This window comes from Ambystoma mexicanum, chromosome 12 (assembly GCF_040938575.1).
Source record: "Ambystoma mexicanum isolate Mex_15411 chromosome 12, UKY_AmexF1_1, whole genome shotgun sequence".
Classification (NCBI taxonomy): Eukaryota; Metazoa; Chordata; class Amphibia; order Caudata; family Ambystomatidae; genus Ambystoma; species Ambystoma mexicanum.
Window position 1 is genome coordinate 1,149,094,573 of NC_090936.1, and position 22,942 is coordinate 1,149,117,514.

At 50.6% G+C, this 22,942-nt stretch overlaps 1 protein-coding gene across 1 annotated transcript in view; it reads right to left on the reverse strand.

The window, feature by feature from the left end:
* Positions 1–22,942, reverse strand: part of CAND1 (cullin associated and neddylation dissociated 1) — a 769,151-nt gene that overhangs the window by 129,031 nt on the left and 617,178 nt on the right. Inside the window, exon 11 of the mRNA XM_069629730.1 lies at positions 15,158–15,253. Within this exon, the coding sequence (XP_069485831.1) occupies positions 15,158–15,253 (96 nt within the window). The remainder of the gene's footprint in view (positions 1–15,157; positions 15,254–22,942) is intronic.

Sequence of the window (22,942 nt, forward strand, 5' to 3'; positions counted from 1 at the left end):
CTCTCCGGAGCAGTGAAAGCCGCCACCCTTCTTTGCAAGGCCATATGGAATGGCAGTACCGGGTCAGTTGGTGGACCTTGGTCCAAGATATCGGTCAGGTCATTCTGCAGAAAATCTACTGGTGGCGCAGACCAGCCCAAGTGCTCCGTCACCCTCAACATGAGGCCCTGTACGAAGAGTCAGCATGCGTACCAGGCTCAGGCCTGCCAAACTCAACCTCTGGGGAGGTATCAAGACCACTGGCGTCGTGCAAAGACTGACGCAGGTCTTCCAACTGGCTATGACCAGATAACAGGTCATCAGGAACCTCATCAGGTACCAAACCTTCCCCAGACCCTTCCTCCACCTCAGAAATGTAATCCAGAGGCTGGAACAAATCCCCGGAAGAGGGCACAGAAAAAGGCTCAAATACAGGCCTTGCTGACTTCTTCAGGGCCTTTCTCTGAGTTTCCACCGACACACGGGGTACCTCTGGTAAAGCCTCCACAAAAGGCTCCCGATGATCGCGCCGACCGCCCGAGCCCGAAGGCGTGCGAGTGGTGGCCATAGCACGTTCCCTGCCGGCTTCTTTCGAAGGCGCGGACGGAACGGAGCCCTGCGATTGAAAAATCGCCATCATCTCCGTACGAGATGCATCCCATTCCGCAGGAGAAGAGTGCTTGTTGGGACAAGCAATCCGCCGAGAGGCGGAGTCCTCGGACGCGCACAGGGAAGGCGACCGGTGCTTCCTCGAATGCCTTCAGCATTGGTATCTTTTATGGATTCACATGCTTAGAATATTCCCCGTCGACAGACTGGGAACCCTCGGTACGCTTGTAAAGCTGTTTCCTATAGGAAAACGTTTGACACTTTTGTGTCCTATCTACGTCGTTTTGGGCCCACGCATGCCCCACTAAGACGTAGCGGTATAAATGCCCCGCCCCGTGGCTCCCTTCAGATTTCGACCGCTCCAAAGCAGGATGGGGTGAAACCTAGATATACAAGACGATTGCATTCCGGGGAGGCCGGCGGGCGCATGTGAATCCATGAAAGATACCAATGCTGGAGAAATGGAGTTAGAGGTAAAAAACTATTCCCTTCTCCAGCATTGGATCTTTCATGGATTCACATGCTTAGAATAGAATGCACAGCAGTGATCCTGAAAAAGGAGGTGTGAATGTAATCCGGCACCCTTCTAAGCATATGTATAGTGAACCACACTTACGTAGGATGCCAATTTAAAATGCGCAACAGTACATGCACAGATCAATACATATTATATATATATATATATACATATATATACACACATATACATATACACATATACACACACATACACACATCCTTATATACATTCATATATACATATGTCAAAATAAGCACAGACCCTTCTTGAAAAGGGCTTACCTTATTGAAACAGATGGCGTAAGACCGCTCTTCCCATTTGCAATTCGTCCGCACGATGCTGCTCGAGGCAGTAGTGGCGGGTAAATGTGTGAGGCACTGACCATGCCGCCGCCTGGCAAATGTCTGTCAGCGGGATTCCTGACCACAACACTGTCGACGACGAAGTTGCCCTTGTGGAATGAGCTCTCGGATGTCCTTGTAGCGGTTTTCCCGCTTTTGAATGACAGAAGGCAATCGTCGACGAGACCCGTCGGGCCAGTCCCTGCTTTGAAATTGCTTTTCCTTTCGCCGAAGGACCATACGCAATGAAGAGTTGTTAGAACGTAGATCTAAGTTGCCGAGTCCGATGAAGGTAAAATTTTAGAGCTCTCTTGATATCCAAGGTATGTAGGACTTTTTCCGCAGCCGATGAGGGTCGCGAAAAAGGTTGGCAGGACAATGGATGAGTGCTTATGATAAGCCGTAGGAACTTTTGGAATGAAACAAGGATTCGTTGACAGAACCACTTTGTCCTTAAAAAACCTTAGGTACGAAGGGTCTATGACCAACAATTGCAACTCCGAGATCCGCCTACCTGATGTTATAGCTATTAGAAAGGCCACTTTCCATGACAAGAACTTCATCTACGATGTGGCCATTGGTTCAAAGGGTGGTTTAATTAACCCTGCTAGCACCATATTAAGGCTCCACGTTGGTGGAAAACGTTTAACCGGAGGGAACGTCTGGAACAAACCCCTCATGAAGTGTTTCACCAACCTGTCACTAAACAAGGGAGACGACTCCTCGTGAGCCTAGAGATGGCCACCAGGTGTACTTTTATTGATGAAAAAGATAATCCGCTCTTCGCTAGTCGTAGCAGATACGGCAGAAGCTGTTCCGGAGTGACCCTTAGAGGTTGCACTCCCGTCTGTCCTTGACACCACGTACAGAACCTTCTCCACTTACACTTGTACGACTTGTTGGTGGAAGGAGCTCGCGCTGCTTGCAGGATCCTCCGACAGTCCGACAAAATGCTCAAGGTACCAAATTCCGAAAAGTCAGGAGCCAAGCTGTCAGATTGAGACTGTCTAGATTGTGATGCCACACTGTTCCCTCGTCCCGGGACAGGAGATTGGGAACCTTCCGGAACGTTCTTGGTTGATCCACTGACAGGTGCAGCAGGTCGGAAATCCACAGCTGCCTCGGCCAACGCGGCGCCACTAGGATGACCCGACACCTGTACCTGCGTATCCACTGCAGAGTTCTCCGTATTAGAGGGAACGGAGGGAAGGTGTCGAGGAACTTGTCCGTCCACGGGAAGGAGAACGCTTCCCCCAGAGAGCCTTCCTGTGGCCACCTGCTGGCATACATTTCGCACTTCTTGTTCCTCTTCGTAGCGGAGAGATCCAGCGGAGGCCGTCCCCATTTCTCGAAGACCTTCGACAATTGCACGCTGCCTATCTCCCATTCGTGAATTTGGTCCATATTTCTGCTGAGTGAGTCCGCTTGCTCGTTCCGTACGCCCGGAAGATGATGAGCTACGATGGATATATTGTATTTCAGAGCCCAATGCCACACCTTCTGAGCCTCGGTGGAAAGGGTTCTGGATCGCGTGCCCCCTTGCTTCAAGTAAAACATCGCCGTCGTGTTGTCTGTCAATATTCTCACTATGGACCCTCTGATGTGCGGCAGGAACGACTTCAGGGCCCAGTGCACTGCTCTCAGTTCCAGAACGTTGATGTGCAGGAGAGATTCCCTCCGAGACCAACGACCTTGCGTTTGTAGAGTGCCCATGTGTGCTCCCCAGCCTGCCAGGGACGCGTCCGTCACTATGGTTAGCCGAAACTCCGGCTCCTGTAGGGGTACCCCTCTGGATAGATTCTGGAAGCTCCGCCACCACTGAAGAGCTAGTAGGAGCTCGTCGTCTGTCAGTTTGTCCGACCAGAGCCCTTGGGCCTGCGTTCACCTGTCCGCCAGAAACTCTTGATCCGGCCTCATGAACAGGCGACAGTTGCCCACCAGAGGAATGCAGGACGCCATAGCGCCCAGAATTGACATATGTTTTCTCACTGACAGTCTGGTATTGATTTTCAGCTGACCTGCCAATCGATTGAGTTTGGTGATTCTGTCGAGGGATGGCTTCATTAACCCCGACTGGGTCTCGAACTGTGCGCCCAGTAACACCAAGCTTCTCGACGGCGTCAACGAGGATTTCTCGAAGTTTACCGCAAACCCCAGCCGTTGTAAGAGGTGCATGGTGGCCTGCAAACTTGTGTGAGTCGACATAGGGGAGGACCCCCTCACCGACCAGTCGTCGAGATACGGGTATACATGATGGCCTTGCCTTCTCAGCCAGGCCGCCACCGGGGCCAAACATTTTGTGAACGTTCTGGGAGAGGATTTCAGCCCAAAAGGAAGTACTGTGAACTGGTAGTGAGTCCGCCCTACCACAAACCTTAGGAACTTTTTGTGTCGCTGACACATCGGTATGTGGAAGTATGCGTCCTGCAGGTCCAGAGACACCAGAAAGTCCCCTTCTTGAACTGACCGGATCACTTCTTGGAGCGTGAGCATTTCGAATATTAGGCTTTTCAACGTTTTATTTAGATCGCGCAGGTCTAGAATGGGACGCCACATTCCGTTGGTTTTTTCACCACACAGTATCGGGAATAAACCCCTTGACCCCTCTGTGACGACGGAACCAATTCTATAGCACCTTTTTGCAGCTTAAGTGCTACTTCCTGCTGCAACACACTCAGATGGGGTTGAGCTACAAAAGCCGGTGGAATGTGCGGAGGTTTGTTTTTGAATTGCAGGGAATGTCCGTATCTTACAATGTCCAACACCCATCGATCCGTTATTTGCTCCCATTCGTTGATGTAGCACGATACCCTGCCTCCCAGAACGTTCCGATGCCCGTCATTGCTGGTCCTTGGTCTGCTTATCCTTCGTCGACTAGTAACCTGTTCTCTTCTTGGGGGCCTGGTAGTCCCGGCGTAGTTTTGCTGCTTGAGAAGCACGTCTGTATCCCTGGGAGGGGTATACTGGCCTACTGAAGGATCTGTCTCTCTGTCTGGAATTTCCCGAGGCTCCCCTGAAGGGACGAAAAGACCGGAAACTTCGACCTTTTTTGAGGGCCCCCAAGGAACGCGCCTTGTCCGAGTCCTCTTTCATACCCTTCAAGGCCTCGTCCACCTTCTCGCCGAACAGAAGGTCTCCCTCAAAAGGCATATCCAGCACCTTGAATTGCACCTCTGGTCGGAAGTTGGGGCATTTCAGCCGTGCCTGCGTTCGGAGAGCCATACCGTTATTCACCTGCTTAAACTGATTCTGCGAGGTCCACCGCAATGTTAATGGCAGGATTGGAGGCCTCTTCACTTTCCCTGACCAGTAACATCGCCGCCTTACGATTTTTTCCGGAAGATGCTCCAGCATAGGAGCTAGTCGGTGCCACATCTCCCTGTCGTATCTTTCTACTATGGCCAAAGAATTGGCCGCTTTCACTGTGGTAGCACCTACCGACAGCACTTTTTTGCCGAAAGCATCCTGTCTTCTGGCATCACTTTCCGGGGGGGGGGGGTCGTGCACTTGTGCTGGGCCCTTGCCTTTCTCGCCACCGACACCATTGAGTCAGGAGTTGGTTGGGAGGAGAGACACTTGGGGGTAGCAGCCTCTGGAGCCTTACATTTTTACTCCAGACGACCTTTTATCGCCGGTTCCGAGAAAGGGTGGCGCATGGTCTGTAACCCCTCCTGCCACACATGATCCAGGATGGGTATTGAAAACATTGACCTTCTCCTCTTTCTCATGTGCTCGAAAAGAAAACAGTCCTTTTTCTCCTCTTCCTGGGCCAGCCCGAATTCTGTACAAGCCTTGGCCATCATGGTGTGAAATGACCCAATGTTGTCCGAGGGAGACGGCTGAACCGGGCTTCTCGGGGTTTCTAATTCTGCTTCGGACTTCCAGGTTGGATCCCTGGAGGGGGAAAGCGAGACATCCGATAAGGCTCTACTGTCCGAATCCATCAGCTCTCCTTCCTCGCGGCGTGGAGCCGAGGTGTCTCCACCCGCTGGCAATGCCGTGGGGGTTGACGGAGGTGGCCGACGAGACGGGCCCGGGTCGTCGATTGCCGATCTAGCCGGAGTTGCTTGAGGTAGTCTCTCGTCCAGTGTCTTCAGCAACGTTTGCAACGTGGATAAGACCTCCAGCGACAAGAGTGACTGCGGATTGAGAAGAGGGGTAGACCCCGGAATGCTCCCGGAGAGAGGCCTGGTAATCCCTAGTAACACGAGTTCTGCAGGGCCAGCTACTCTCACATCCTCATCTCCCGAGGACACCGACAAAGCCTCTTGCTGCAGTAGTGTCACTGGCAAAACTGGGTCACCGTCGACGAAAGCTGCAGCTGGCCCAGTCGACGTCGTCGTTACGGTCTGCGGTCCAAGAACGGTTGAGGCCAATTGTGTCAGTGGCAGAGAAGTGGTCGACGACTGCCCTGCCATCGACGACGGTGGTGGTCGAGCAGGTCCCTGAGGCGTTCCCGCCTTTTCCAAACTCAACCTACGCTTCTCTGCATCTCGAATCGAGATCGATCTATGATGATCGCCCGAGAAGGATTTAGATTTTTCTTTTCTGTCTTTCTTCGTCGAAGATGAGGATGACGAGGCTTTCTTCGACGAAGACTCCTTAGAATGGCTTCTCGATGATTCCTTCTCCGCCGGTCGTAATTTCTTCACCGGGGATTCTGACGATTTAGAGCGGCGCGGGGCCCCTGAAGATTTTGACACTGAGGCCACGCTGCGCGTCGAGCCCACCTCCGAATGCGGGTATGCCCCCGCTCCATCGTTTAAACATGCCACAAGTCTTCGACTTCGATCTTTAAGAGTCTTCTGCGAGAAGCCCTTACATATGTCACACTTCTCTGCCGAATGATGAGGGTGTAGACAATATTTGCAATCCATATGTCCGTCCCCTTTGTACACCTTTAACCCGCACGTAGCGCACGGGCGGAACAGCGCTTTCCCTGACATCAGGAGAAACTCCAACAGCACAACCTAGACAAAATAGACTACACGAGGTGCTCCCACTACTTTGGAGACGGTTGAAATCTGAAGGGAGCCGCGGGGTGGGGCATTTATACCGCTACGTCCTAGTGGGGCATGCGTGCGCGGGCCCAAAACGACATGGATAGGACACAAAAGTGTTGAACATTTTCCTATGGGAAACGGCTTTACAAGCGTACCGAGGGTTCCCAGTCTGCCGACGGGGAATATTCTAAGCATGTGAATCCATGAAAGATCCAATGCTGGAGAATGGCGGGAACTACTCCGGGACCGAGACTCCCTGGACTTACGCCGACGACGCAGAGAGTCGCCTATTGAATCGTTGGTCGAAAGCCCAGCGGGTTTCGACTTTCGGGGCTTGGACACCCTACCGACAGAAAGCTTCTTCCGCTCCTGCAAGGCCTTCGATGTCAACGACTGGCAATCGTCACAATCAACCATGGCGTGGTCCTCACCGAGGCACCAGAGGCAGGCATCGTGCAGGTCCGGTCAGCGACATCTTGGAACCGCAGTCCCGACACTTCTTGAAACCCAGCCGCGGGGTAGAAGACGACAAAGACATATCTTCACAAACAAACAAGTTCGAAGAACCGACAGAATAATTCAGAAGAACCGAGCGAAGCGAACACGTTAGTGGAAAAAAACGGACCGGAGGCTACGGGCATCGTGTGTCCTACATCCAGTGACGTCGGCTTGACGGAGGTCCTGGAGGACAGCGTGACGATGTCATCGACGCCGAAATTTTTTCTGAAGCAGTCATACCTGTCATAGATGTGGAATACGTCAGAGGAACCAATCCCTTCAAAAAGCTCTTTGGCATTGGAGTTCAAATTAGCGATTCTGGCATCATAGGAGTTGGCTTTGTGGGACAAGGAACAAGTTACTTACCTGTAACTGTTGTTCTCCAGCATAGGTCTGGCATAGATTCACATGCTCATGAATATTTCCCGTCGTCAGGCTGGGAATCCTCAGTAAAGAAAAAATCAGTATCAGTTTCGTTTCTGATCTGTCTTTCTTAGTAGTAACCAATCACTGATCTCTGGGTCATACTGCCCCCAGCCAATGACTGCCCTCTCCCTAAGCCCCGCCTCTGGCAGCCATCCTCAGATTTGGTAGCACGTAAAGTGGCAGTATGACCAAGTGAAGAGCTGCAGAGGGGTAGGCGGGAGGGTTCGCATGTGAATCCATGCCAGACCCATGCTGGAGAACAACAGTTGGAGGTAAGTAACTTGTTCCTTCTCCAGCTTGGGGTCTGGCATGGATTCACATGCTCATGAATAAAATAATACATAGCAGTACACACATGCACAACCACGGGAGGTGGCAACAGGCTCAACATTAAGCAATACAACTCAACATTAAACATCTCTTACCTCCTCACCAGGCTCACCTTAAGCGAACAGGTTGCGCAGCACTGCTTGGCCGACCCTGGACTCCTCCCTGGAGTCCCGATCGACGCAGTAGAATCTTGTGAAGGTGTGCGTCGACCTCCACGTAGCAACCCTGCAGATGTCCAGCAGGGGCACACCAGACAGGAATACCGTGGTAGCAGCGATCGCTCTGGTCGAATGGGCTCTCGGACGGCCGGGCAGCGGTCGGTTTGCCAACCGGTGACAGTGCACGATGCAGCCGGAGAGCCATCTGGAAACGGAAGTCTTCGATAGAGCCTTCCCTTGATTCACAGTCCCAAAGTTCACAAACAGCTGTGACGTCTTCCGAAAACTCTTCGTGCGGTCCACGTAGAACTTCAGCGCTCTAGCTACATCCAGCGAGTGCAAAGTCCTCTCGGCCGGCATCGAAGGCGACGGGAAGAAAACTGGTAACTCCAACGGCACCTTGGGCATGAAGGAGGGGTGCGTCCTCAGCACCACCCTCATGTTGTGAAAAGTCAAGCATGTAGGCTTGCAAGATAGGGCCTGGATCTCTCTCACTCGCCATGCAGAGGTGATGGCCACGAGGAACGCTGTCTTCCACGACAGGAACTTCAAAGGCGCCAAATGCATAGGCTCGAATGGGGCCCCCATGAGCCTGGTCAGCACCACATTAAGCTCCCACGCCGGGGCTGGAGCCTTCACCAGCGGGAACGATCGGAATAGTCCCTTCATAAATGCCTTCAACAGGCGATGCGACTACAAGGACGCCCGTCCCGTAGTCCTGGTATATCGGGAGATGGCAGCCAGATGTATTTTGATGGAGGCGTGAGCCAGTCCAGCTTTGGCCAGCGACAGTAGGTACGGCAGTCCTTGAGGGACCGTAATCCGCAGAGGGTTAATCTTCTGTGCACAGCACCAGACAGAGAATCTCTTCCACTTATGTCCGTAGCACTTGAGAGTTGAGGACACCCTGGCTTTTGCAAGAACCTCTCTGCAGTCAGCCGGGATATTGTACCCTCCAAACTCTAGTGCTGCAGGAGCCAGGCCTGCAAGTTCAGCGACTCCGGGTTGTGATGAAGAATGGCGCCTCCTTCTCTGGAGAGAAGATCTGCGTCCCCCGGCAGCTTGACTGGTGGGGACGTTGACAAGTCCAGAAGGTCCGGGAACCAGATCTGCCTCGGCCACGCTGGTGCGCCGAGGATCATTCTGCACCTGGACTTATTGAGCTGGTTGATGAGACGGAGCAGCAACGGCAACGGAGGGAACACGTATAGAAACAGGCCGTCCCAAGGGAACGAGAAAGCATCGCCCATGCTCCTCGGCTGCGGGAACCTGCTGGCGAACCTCTGGCACTTAGAGTTCGTCGACGTCGTGAAAAGGTCGATCCGGGGTTTGCCCCATCGTCGAAAGAGCTGATTTACCTGGTACTGACGTAGTTCCCAATCGTGGCACGAGCGCATCTCCCTGCTGAGTGAGTCGGCGATGGTGTTTTTTATTCCTGCCAAGTGGAAGGAACCAGAAACATCCCCTGGGCGACGGCCCAGTGCCACAGATCATGGGCCTCCTTGGATAGGGCTGGGGATCTGGTGCCTGCCTGCTTCCGTATGTAGAACATCGTGGTGGTGTTGTCGGTGAAGATCCTCACCACTTTGTCTTTAGGGATGGAAGGAACAACTTGAGAGCCCAGAACACTGCTCGAAGCTCCAGAATGTTGATGTGGAGAGACCTCTCCTCCGGGAGTCAAAGGCCTCTTGTGTGGAGATCTCCGGTGTGGGCCACCCAACCCTCCAGGGAGGCGTCCGTCGTCACCATCTCCTGAAATGCCGGGGTCTGAAAGTCCGTGCCTGCCGTGAGGTGTGCACTGGTACCCCATCATAGGATCGCCCGACGGAACTCCTCGTCGAGAGGGATCCTGTCTTCGAAGCGGCCCGTCACCTGAAACCAGCGGGCGTCGAGAAACTTCTTTAGCGGACGTATCCGAAGTCTGCAAAGGGGTACAAGGTAGATGCATGAGGACATCATCCCGAGGAGGGACTTGATGGACCTCACCCTGGCCACGTCCGTGGCAAGCAGGCGGTGCATCTTGCCCAAAATGGCCTTCGCCCTCTCCTCCGACGGGGTGGCCAATTGCCCCACTGTATTGAGCTTCGCTCCCAGAAACGGTGCTACTTGCGACGGAACCAGAAGGGATTTGGGGTAGTTGATGGCGAATCCCAGTTCCGTGAGCAGCCGGACGGTCCTCGCTGTGTGTTCAACGGCGAGTTCTCTTGTCCTTGCACAGATTAGCCAGTCGTCCAGGTAGGGGTAGACGTGGATCCCCTGCAGGCGCAGCCGAGCCGCCACTGGTGCCAGGCACTTGGTGAATACCCTGGGTGCCGACTTTAATCCGAACGGCAGGGCTCTGAATTGGTAGTGGCGTCCCTGAACCACGAACCTGAGAAACTTTGTGTCCTTTTAGAATGGAGATGTGGAAGTAAGCATCCTCCAGGTCCAATGACGATAGGAAGTCGTCCTCCTCCAGCTGACCCACGTGCTGGAGGGTGACCATCCTGAATTATTTCTGTGCCTTGATGTACTTGTTTAACCGACGCAGGTCCAGGATGGGGCGCCAACCGCCGGTCTTCTTTTTGACGAGGAAGTACCTTGAGTACACTCCGGAGCCTCCTAGGGACGAGCTCGATGGCACCTTTCTTGAGCATCGCCCTTACCTCCAACAGCAGTTGAGGGACGTGATTCTCCTTCCTGGCCATGGGAGGAATGCAAGGACACTTCTTTTGGAATTCCAGCGAGTGCCCGTTGGCCAGGGTGTCCAGCACCTAACTGTCGGTGGAGATGGACTTCCACACGCTGATGAACTTCTTCAGCCGGCCTCCCACCGGGGTGCTTCGGTGGGGGCCCGACGCTACGGCCGGTTCTGTCCTGCTTGGAGGAGGCCTTGCCGCCTTGGCCTCCTTGATGACGACGGCGGGATCCTCCTTGCTTGCTGCGACCTCTGTAGGCCTCCTGGGACGAGGAGCGGGCCGCCTGGCGGTATGGAGAAGAGCCACCCCTGGATCCCTTGGAGGCACCATGTCTGCCTCCGGAGTTCCGAAAGGGCCGTCGTTGTTGAAGCACCCCTAGGGCCCGGGCCGTCTCCGAGTCAGTCTTGATGGCCTGGAGCGACTCATCCACCGTCTTCCCAAAAAGGCTGCTGCCGTAACACTCTGGTCTGAAAGTCCTGGCAGAAGTCCGTCGCCTTGAGCCACCCTCGTCGTCGGCAAATCCTGTTGCCCATATGGCGAAATCCGATATCGGCAATGTCCGTTGCCACCGTTATGGCGTGATCCGACGCCACCTCGCCTTCCTGAAAAATCTGTAGGGCTTCCGCTCTCTTGTCGTCCGGCAGGAAGTCCAGCAGGGGAGCTAACTTGAACCCTGTCGTAACGGGCCATGAGAGCTAAGGCATTGGCCGCCTTAATCATCGTCGCCGCCGACGAAATGACGTGTCGTCCCATGGAGTCCAACCTCTTTCCCTCGCTGTCCGGCGGAGAAGTGGAAGTTGATGCTACCGCACCCGCTGCCTTCTTCTTGGCCGCTGCCGAGACGACCGAGTCCGGCATAGGCTGGGCCCTGAGGCACAAGGGGGCGGCGTCAGGGACCCGGTACTACTTCTCATACCTGTCCCTCTTGGCGGCGTCATAGATGGGTTCTTGAGGACAGCCAGCCCTTCATCCCAGATGTCGAGCAACGGCACTGCCAGGACCGTCTTTCTCTTGGCCTCCCGTCATTGATAAAGAAAGCCTTCCTTCTTCTGTTCCTCCAGGCAGAGTTGGAAGAGCTCGGACACCCTGGCTATCATGGCGTGAAAGGAGCCAATTTCGTCGGGCGGTGAGGCCTGAGGGGGAGGCGATGAAGGAATGACCCGTCGTATCATCGCCACCCTTGTCGTCCGTCCCCGTCCCTGTATCCGTCGCCATATCATCCTGAGGGTCAGGCAAGGGGGATGAGGGGTCCACAGGCCTTGTGGGCACGAAGGGCAGAGCGGGATGGACTCTCCTCTGCTTGTTCGGGGGGCTTCCCGACGGTCCGGGCTCAGGATGCTCCGTCGGGGTCCGTGGTAACCTCGTCCTTATCTCAGTACATAAGGATTTGATTGCCAACAAAATGGCCGCCGAGCTATCCTGAGGCTCTGGCAATGGCTGCAACGGGAGGGATGGTTGCTCCACCGGGCCTTCGTCGTCATCGTCGCCATCCTCGCTATCTTCGATCTCCTCAGCAGGATCCTTCCCCTGGGATCGAACTTTCTCGAACCTCTCGTTGAGGCCCTTCACGGTTACCACCAGATCCTCCTCAGAGGCTGATTCCGAGTCTGTAATGGCCACCGCCCCCCCCCCCTCTTTTTCCGCCGGGGTCTTCACGGGGGTCTTAACAATGGGCTGGAAAGAGGATTCCCTCAGCGGTGGCAGGGATACTCTGGGCCCAGAGGCCGTCTCCACTGGCGTAGTCTCAGCCGGCTTTGCCAGGGCCGCAGCAACCACTTCGATAGAGGCCTTTGCCGGCTGGATCAAAGCCCTCACCACCTTAGGTGCGTTCTGGGCCTTCGCCTTGGGGGGAGGGTCAGCGCCTCGCTCCCCCCTCGGGTCCCTTCGAGATCGACCGGGGCCGCTCCAGCAGCTTACCCGGGTTCTCGGACTTCCTCTTCCCCGAACCAGAGCGCTGGCTCGTGGTTGAACATGCCGGGGAAGTCACGCCCTGCCTGGCAGCCGAAGAGCCTGACCTTTCGGCGCTGCCGGTGCCCGCGGACTCGCGGTACTTGGCCTTCTGTTGGGCCCCCGTCGCTGGGGCACCCTCACAGCACTTAAAAGCCCGCTCAGACTTTTTCTTCGCCTTCTCACCTGCTGTGCCCTTCTCCAGCCAGGCGGCAAGGCGGGAACGACGATCTTGCTTGGTCCATTCCAAAAGGTTCTTGCAGAACGCACAGTTCTTCTCCACGTGCGTCTTGTCCTCATGAAGGCAGTAAAGCCATCGCGAATGCTCGTCCTCCTTGAAAACATTCTGTAATCCGCATACAGGGCAGCACCTGAACAGCTTGGATCCGGGCGTCGAGCTTCCCTTGTCCTGGGCCATGTCCGTTGAGGTAGGCCGCAGATCTTCCTGAATCCTCCAAGAAGCGTAACCTCGACGAAAACAAGAATTCCGAAACGGGACCACGTTATCGGAAGTAGAAACGGTGGAGTTTGAGGCTCGATTAAACCGAAAAAATGAGAAAATCTCCAGAAAAAGCGCGAAAAACGCAGCAAAAACTTGAGAGCTAAAGCACGAGGACTCCTAACACTTGAACATGCGGTAAAAATCTGAGGATGGCTGACAGAGGCGGGGCTTAGGGAGAGGGCAGTCATTGGCTGGGGGCAGTATGACCCAGAGATCAGTGATTGGTTACTAAGAAAGACAGATCAGAAACGAAAATGATACTGATTTTTTCTTTACCGAGGATTCCCAGCCTGACGACGGGGAATATTCATGAGCATCTGAATCCATGCCAGACCCCATGCTGGAGAAAATCGCTTTCTTATATAGCTTAGTAGAGTTGAAGGGGTTAAAGCAATTTACAGGGGTGATGTGCTTCCTACAGGGGTGATTTAGTGCTCTTGTTTCTGCAGAACGGCAAGCTAGTCTGAGAACCAGATGTTAGTAGGCTTGTGTGGCTTGGGCGTTTTAGATTTTAGAGGGGCATGAAGGTTTATGGTGAGGAGAAGGCTTTGGTGGTAATGATCTGTCAGGTTATCAGGACTTTTTCTCCCTGGCAGAGATGAGTATCGTAAGGAGTGTAGGCCGAGTACCTCATGCGTGAGTTTCCTGGTGTATCTGATCAAGATAGGGTTGAACAGAGGTGCTGGAGGAGGGGGGGGGGTGGTGTTTGTCATGAAAAAAAGGTTGAATTTAATTAAATGATCAGACAAAGGTACTGGGTTGATGGCAGAGATGTTAACGTCAGTGTTAGTGTTAAGGATCCAATCAAGCATGCGTCCTTTGGTGTGTACTGTGTGGAAACAAATTGGGAGAATTTAATGTCCTGGAGTGCTTGGGTTAGCAGGGATGCTTTTGGATTAGAAGGGTTATTAAAGCCCAAGTCGAAGTCTCCTATTATACATTTAGTAGCTGGTTTAATGAGGGGTGTAATAAGGAGGAGGGATGTTGGAATCTGGTGAGCCAAGGGAGTTAGGCTGGCGATAAAGTAGGAGAATGTTGCAGTTTGATTGAGAGTTTGAGGCGCATACCCTGGATGTATGGAGTAGGGATACTTCTGATGCGATGGAAGGATTTCACAATGAGGGCAAATGCGGTCAGCTCTGAAAATTGTGTAGTTGGGAGGAATGGCAAGTGAGAGCAGTGGGCCAAAGTGCTGTGGAGCCAAGATTATGTGGTAGCAAGTAGGTCAAAATAGTGTTGTAGGAGGTCATGAATTTAGAAGGCATGTGTTCCGAGGAAGCGTACATTGATTAAAGCGCACTTAAGTGAGACGTCCTGATCAACAAGAGGGAGGAAGGAGGTGGAAGATAGGTTGGTTGCAGGAGGGATGGACAAGATAGGGCCATTGAGTGAGGTTTCCTGCTCAACTGCAGTGGGGGTGGGTTCACGCTTGCTGAAGGCAAGCTGGGCAAAATTAGGATGGCAGGGAAGGGGATGGTTCGGGTAGAGAGCCTTAACCTCCTGGAATCACACATTATAGGGCAGGTAAGATCTGACAGCGCTATTTTTGCTACACCTGTTCTAGCCTGTATTTTCCAAAGTCTTTGGGTAGCGAGTTTGGGGCATGAGGGTTAAAGGAGTCATTGGCTTGTGAGGCAAGTGCTATGAGGGTTGTGAAAGTGCTTAAGGGCATGGAGGGAGCACATGGGCACACTGTAGGCCCCTGGCTCCCGTTCACTCAACATGCAGGAAATGGTGAATTTAGGAAGGAAGGACGGGGGTGGGCCTGGGTACTAAGTAGGAATGGGTGTGTAGTACAGAGGGTGGAGTACCAGTGGTAGGTGGCCATGCGCCTATTTGAGCCTGGTCATTTAATGCTGATGCGGTGGGATGAGCTGGCGGCAGGATGGGAGATGGGTTATGTAGTGGGTGACTTATGCATGGTCTTCAAGAAAGCAATTAACTAAATTCAGGTGTTAAGATGGATGATTTTACATTACCAGTAGAGCCAAGCAAAGTCTCATGGGGGCAAGTTATCAAGACTAGTGTACAGGAGAATAAGATTTGAATGACAGGCATGTATCTGATCCATTGCTGTTTTGCGAAATAGAAAACAAGTTTTCACTTTGCCAAGCTATGCAAGAGTCAAATAAAAAATAAACACCAAGTATGCTGAAAGAAACTTACCTATGCAGTTCTTTAACAAAGGATCTATAGGTTGCGGGTGATCTGAAATGGTGAATTTCACAGCCGTAACCACAGAGCTCCGGGCATAAGAGGACCCTATTTAAACAAAACAGATGCATTATGAACAATTACAGTATTAGAATTTTAAAACAAATAGAAATTAAAAAATATGTCCAATTGTGAATATAAAAATGGGATCGCAGCATGCACAAAAGGAGAATAACCATATGAGACTACACCTACATGTATTTCATTTTTAAGATAACTGCAAGAGTACAAAGAGCATGATAGAAGGCAAATAACAGAAAATAACAGTAGTGGAGATAGGTGGTGGGTTAGAATGCTATGGAAACGAGGTTTGGCTTTTAGCGACCAAAAAACAGTCAGTGGAAGGCGATTTAAACATTTTTTTACAATTGTTTTATGGTTACGTCAACCTTTAACAATCTTGACAAGAATTAAAAATATGAACAGACAATTGATCAGAACAATTTAAAACCTACAAAAAAAATGAACAGCAAAATAAAAAGCAAGAAGCAAACACCCAAAAAAGACGACAGTAAACACATCAAGCACTACTAGATCCATAATCCCCTAGCCTCCCAACATATAGATAAATGCATGCATCATAGCCACCTTTACTGCATAGGTAAACGCATGCATCATTAGCCACCTTTACTGCAGACAAATGATAGACAAGTCTGGACCAAATCAATTCAGGGTCACCAACGGTTGCGAATTGCACAAACCTTCGTAAGAGCTTTGATCTCAAAACAGTCACTTCCAGCATTAAATAAATATTTAGAGTTTCCTGAGCTTCCACGTTCCTACAATACCTACACCCCCAGCCCCGTCCCCAACAATCAGACCTCCTCTACACATGATTTCTTTGGTTAAGAGGAGATTCCAACGAAAACCCCCAAAAGCACAGCAAGCCCATCTAGCCAGATATACTGACAGGAATGGTGCTAAGACTCCCACTTTCTTATGATGGTATTTTAAATGTGAGAGAGAGAGTAGCTATGTACCTTTTCCATCTTAACAATCCAGTAAAGCTCAAATACATTTTTCTTCACCCGCTCTGGATAAGAACAGTTCCTCCGATGAGCTCTGAATTTTAATAAGAATCGAAAGTGCAAAGATTAAATAACTCATTAAGCCAGGAGCTTTTCCTGCCTACTATGTAGCTATATAAAATGATTGCGTATGCCTGATTCTATATAACTTAACTGATTGTATATACTACATTAACCTTTTAAATGGTCACAATGACTGCAATAACCGTGAAAATGTTCATATATTGCCTGTATATACTGTGTACTATATTAACCCTGTAAATGTCATACAATGCCTCTAATAACTATGAAAATATTCATATACTGCCTGTAACCTTGTAACCACGTTAAGCGCCCAGATACCCCAGGGCCAGGCTGCGATAATCAAAAAAAATAAACTACCAGAATTTATTTTAGATAGTCAAAAAGAGAGCCCCCTATAGGCATCATATTTTCCTCACTAATGCCAGCCGCCTCAATTCTACATGGGCGGACAGAGATCATCTCCAGTTCATAATGAATGGTTTCGATGGGAACTGCGCTGGGCAAACCCAACACATTGCGCCAAGCCAAAGCTTCAAGATGGGGCAGGCTATCCATTAGGGATAGTGAATATATTTCCATCCCGTATGTTCTTTTAGGAACCACGTTGCCCTCATAATATTCTAAGGCCGGTAGCAATGTAGCTTCCATAATGACCATCTACTCGTACCAATTGATTTGCTAATTGAGTGGTCCGTTCTCTCACCCAGGCTTTGTTTAGTCTGGCCCAGTGTGGCCTGGATTAAGAACCCGAGGTAAACCAGTGAGATGACTCATTAATGGTTCTGTGCCAACGTACCTATCTAAATAACATGTGGAGTGCGACAGGGATCCTGCGTTTCACCCACTATGTACAGCATTTTCACCAAGCCACTATTTGACAAGTTGGACAGACTGGGTGTCACCTACACTAATTATGCAATGCCTCACTCAGGCATGGATGGCGACTCACGCCCTCTGCCTGAACAACGATAAAACCGAGATTCTTCTCCTCGGATCCGACTCTAACTTAAAAAAACTAACCCCAGACTACATATCTTTCAACATTGACAACAATGTCATTAAGGTTATGTCAGAGGTAAAAACTCTAGGATTCTACCCGGACTCCTCTCTTACCCTGAAAAATTAAGTTAACTCACTTCTAAATGTCTCAACACTCTAGTACCTCCTTACCTATCGGAAAAAATCAACAGGAAATCCACCCCCCGACCACTGAGATCCGCCAATACTTTCTTGCTCGAAATCCCTAGATTTAAACTCACCACGGCTGGAGGAACGAGATTCCCAGTTAAAGCTGGTCAAGCATGGAACACACTCCCTATAGACCTCAGACGCCCCTTACATTACGCTAGTCTCAGAATCAATGCTCTCAAATGGCTTCGCTCCAACAACCCATAACCTCTACACCTCTGACAACCATTGCACTTGACAGCACTACTGTGACCGACTCACCTGTTCGCTCATAGCTGTAACCATAGGCCCTCACTAACCTACGCCATGCTAGTCTGACCCTTTATCCGGTATACCTCTCCATGCTGCACGCATGGCAAATGTCTACTGCACCTTACTCATTGTTTTCACATTGTATTCAAATGACTGTACTGTTTCATTTATTGTACTTCACACTGTAATTACATGTATGTACTAAACTGTGACAGGCACTGTAACTAAGCTTTGAGAATTCTTGTACTGCTGCGCCTAGCTGCCCAAGAGCTTGGTGCGCATTATCAAATTAATAAACAAACCACTTAAACTTTGCTCTTGTGATGCCTTTAGACCATTGTAAGATCTTGGATTTAGCAGGATTAATAGATAGGGAGTGGGCTTGAGTGTAGACTGAAGCTGTTCAAGAGCCTTTGGTGGCCCACTGGTGTAAGATCGAACAGGAGAAAATCGTCGACATGTAATAGCCAGAAAGGTCTACACTGATCAACTGCAGGCGAAGCAAGGACAGCAGATTTCAGATGTTCGCCGATATCCGATAAATATAGGTTGAACAGACAGGGAGCAAACACGCATCCCTGTCTGATCCCCCTTCCGCGCCTCCCCCCCACCCGACTCGTCGGAATAGGACGAGACTGAGCCCCCTTGCAGCTCAATCTCACCTGGATTTCTGACTGGGCGTGCATGCCACAATCAAGAGTGTTAAAAGACCAGTAGGCACTCTCCACTGATGCAATTTAGCCAACAGGAATTGGCGATCTACTGCGTCAAAAGCAGTACTTAGATCTATCGAAGCTATGTATAGTGCTTTATGTTGACCATCCCACGCCAGGTTCTGGACTAGTTTTATGAAAGCACCATTGAGGCTAGTACCAAGATTCCACTGAAAGCCTGTTTGCCATTTAGTTCGCCTTCCACCCACCACAGCCCAATCCTCCAAGTGGGGGTTGGGGCTGTGGCGATTACGGCCAAATCGCCAGCAGTATGACACAGAACACCTTGCTGTCCACATCAAGGAGGGCAAATGGTCGGTAGTTAAGCAGATTGGTTTTTAAGCCTTGCTTAAAGATGGGGACAATAATAGGCCCTGAACCAGGAGGCAGGGAAACCATCATGGGTTACCACGTCCTTAAATAGGATGCTTTGAACAGTGGCCCAGTTAGAAGGATTGTCCTTAAACGCAAAGTTGGAAAGCCCATTACGGCCAGGAGCACGCAAGGGACTGATCCTCTTAAGGACCTCCAAAATCTTTTCTGATCGAATGCGGATAAGTTCATTCTGTCAGTTGTTTCCAGAAGGGAAAATATGACAGACTGCTTGGGTTGCGCATAGAGTGCTAGAAAATGTGCATACCAGACATTCTCCGAGAGGACATTCACCTGGTTAATCGAGCCAGAAAGATCAATGGAGTTTAGCATTCTCAAGAAAGAAGTCGCAGAGTTCCTATTGCTTAGGGAGGATAGCATGGACTCGGCATCCGCCTGGCTTCACTTACTGCGATTATTTCTTTGCCAGTTTCGATAATTCGATAACGCTGACAAGTTATACGACAAGCTGGGCGATAAATCATCTCTGTACTTCAATATTCTGAGCACTCGTTTCACTGATTTCTTCATGTCTGCTACTTATTTGTTGTAGACATGCAGATATTGCTTTGATCGTGGAGGCTTGCCTCTGCCCCTTTGACTTTGTTGTCCTCGAAGTAGACCTCCTAAAGTCCTCAAAGTTATTAATATTAAACACACAGTTTCCAATTTGCCGCCGTGCGTTCCAAAACCTCATCCAATGTGTTATCCAATGTGTTTACTGGATCAGCCAATCGCTGGTTCCAGACAACACGGGTGCCTGAAAGATTAATAGCCAGACTGGCCAGACCTTCGAGGCCTACTTGTGTTTCCAGTCTGTCCATGGTGAATAGAGCAGAGAGCCTGGCTTGATCACTGAACAAGTTTGGCTTAATAGTCAGACTTGCAGCACTCGTAGAGTCAATCAGTGGTAAAGATATAGTCTATGGTTGAATGGGAGGACCCGTTGGTCCAAGTACGATTCTGAGGGATATCCCCCGGATTCCCCCATTGAGGGGACGTAGACCCAGTCAACCCGAATTATACAACCATTGGGAGCCCCTAGATTATTTTGGCCTTCCAAGTTCATCGGACCTAGAAAGGCCTCCTTGTGCAGCTCCTCCTTGTGCAGCTTGGATCACACATTCCGAGTTGAGATCTCCAGCAAGCAAAACCTGCCTGCCATCATTCACACAATACCAATCAGTAATGCAACTCGCCAAACTGTCTAGGAATACGGAGAGCTCTCATGCCAGTAGATAATCAATAATTGAAGACAATATGCCCCAAGTACTTCCACATGGGTAAAGAGAATGCCAGTGTGTGCCCCATCTGTCTGTATAACTCAATTGATCTATGGATTTTACCATTGTTAGTACACCACCGAAAGGACTCTCTCTCTCTCTCTCTCTCTCTCTCTCTCTTTCTCTCTCTCTTTCTCTCTCTCTCTCTCCCCCCCGCCTTGCAACCTGCCCAGTTATTATAAATCCATCCGTCACTGGAATAGTGCACAGCCAAGTTTCCTGCAAGCAAACAACCCAGTAAGATTTAAACTCCTGCCCTAACACTGGATTGTCAAACAGCCGTGAATGGCCCTGTGTATTCCAGGAAAGGAGAGAGAAGAGACCACCACTAGTTCCAGTAGAGTTTTTGCTAGTTTGTTAATTGGACAATGATCTGACTAACCATGATCAATCATCAGAGGCTTCAGATGCCTTCATTCTGTTTTTTTATATCTGGATGTCAAATTTAAGCTGTTGATCGGGGCAGGCTAGTTAGGGTGCTATCCCCTGACTGGAGATTCAATGTGCTTTCGATATTGCAGAACACTTTTCTAATTGACTCCCTTTCATGCAAGACGAGATCTACAACGAGCTTGAAATTAAAATAAACCATAGATCTTGCTAAAGTGAACCCTGTTAATGTCAAATGAGGATATACTTTCCGGGCTTGAGACCTCAGACAGCAAACGCATGATATTTGTGCGGTTAAGGCTCACAGACATTTTTAGGGATTACCGACTAAAATACAATGCCATTGCCCAAGGCCTTTTCCTTCGCAACATTAACCTTTCTCGTGACCGTATCTGATCATGTACTAAGACCGATGTGGCCACCCGGGCAGCACCCCGACCCCCCCCCATCCGTAAGCAGCAGCCCTCAGTGGTAGTAATAACCTTTGGGGAGGTATTCCCCCATGGGAAGCAGGCAACTGAGTATCACTTTCCAAGGGGAAGTGAAGAAATGTACATGATTTGTTCCAATGGATAGAACGGACTTGAGTGTCCAATATTTCCTGCTGTTCTCCAGCAGGCCTTGCCCCACTCAGGGCCTCCACTGGTGCCTGATCCAAGTTTGAAGGAGGGGAGTTCAAGATGTGATGCAGTCACATCCCGCCTGTTTCCCAGCCAAGGAGGTGGCCGTAGAGGCGTTCGTGTCACCAGGATCCAGTTGGGGAAAGGGGGACCATAGAAAAAAGCCCCGTGTTTAGTTTCACTGGTGCATATTTTTCAGATTTTTGCTTCTGAATGCCCAGACCTTTCCTGACCACCTTCCCTCGTGGTAGAGCAAATGTTTCCTGGGTGGACCCCCCCAAACTCGCAGACCATCCTCTCGCTCCTTATTACAAGAGGCCCGGTCAGGATGGACAGAGGGTGGCTTTGAAGCGGGTTCAATGGTGGATTGAGGACACTGAGCTTTTGGCCCCTGCTGGGCTGCAGATCCAGTCTTCTCCAGGCAGGTGGTGCAACCCTCCAATACGATACTTTCAGAGAGCGCGCTTCGTCGCAGGTCATCCGTTATGGAGACTTGAAGTTGGATGTCGCATAGTCCAGTTAGCCCCATACGAGCTGGAGACCATTTTGATTTAAGGCACTTGCTGGAATGATTTAGGCCTTGTGAGAACAAGATTTCTTTCGTTATTGCAGGTAGTTTTAGGTTGTCGAATTTAAACCGAGATTTCAATGCCACAGAGTTAGATTTAGTTTCCTTTTGAAGTCTCTCAAATAGAGACACCAAGACACACAGAACCTGGTTGATTTCCACCAGAGAGTGAGGCCACATAGGATAGTTATCGGTCTGGCTTACAAAAGGAAGGTCTGGATTCTCCTTTAGGATGGTTATAGACCTACAGCCAATAGATGAGGGATGAATCAAAGTCCGGCCCATACAGTTGTCTCATGTCTAGAGGCGAGTCCAGGTAACTTGAATCCTCGTTGCCCTCCATAGAGGAAGCAGGCACAGAAAAGTTGACGCGTTGGGAAGGAGTAATGCAGCCTGCCAAGTCTTGATCCCTTGATATAATTTTAGGAGGAGTAGGCTTTGTTATGTTCTGTTTAGGAAGAAAAAAGGAGGTGATTAAACCTTTTGAAGGTAGAGTCAGGGACAGCTTCCTACCAGCCTACTGTAGTGAGCCAAAGTTCAGGTCTCAAAGCACTTGTGAATGGGCGTCAAAATGATCCACAAGTCCAGATATTCGCTCAAAAGGTGAGTGTGACGGTATGAGAGTGAAGAGCAAAGCCTCGATCAAAGGGGCAAGCTCCTACAGTCTCCAGGCCCCAGTCAGATCACCAAACAAAGTTTAGAAGAGGCTGCTTTGCAATTTGCCCTGTACTCACCCTAGAGGATTGGGCGTCTGAGACTGCCGCCAGGCATCCGTGACCAGGAAGGCAAGAGAGAAGATCAGATTACCCTTCCCCCTGCAGTCTATGGACTCCACGTGAGTCTTGTCTTCATGAAGGCAGTAGAGGCATCTAGAATGCTCGTCCTTGTTACGCTCACCTGGACCCCACAGGGGTGTCGATCGGACCCAGACAGCTGCGGTCTCCTTCAACGTGATGCGTAGTGCAGAGATGACTGTCTGGACTAGCCCGCCTAGTCTTGTCTGCTGGATCCGAAGAAGTATTTTCCTGCAAGTGGAGATGGGGAATAACCACCTGTGGGTTTTAGTGATGGCCTCCCAACTGTTCTCACTCTCCCCCACTAATCACCTCCGATATCCCCTTAGTAACCTCACGTTATGTTCGTAAAAGATGAGCTCTCCATCCTCCGTGTCTTGCAGGGGCATGTAGATACCAGTTACTTCACTGGTTTGAAGGCGTTGGGAGAGTTCGGTAAGTATGGACTCTGAAGTTCCTGGCGGGATTGGTAAGTATCAAGTTCAAAGAGTTCAATGTGCCCGAT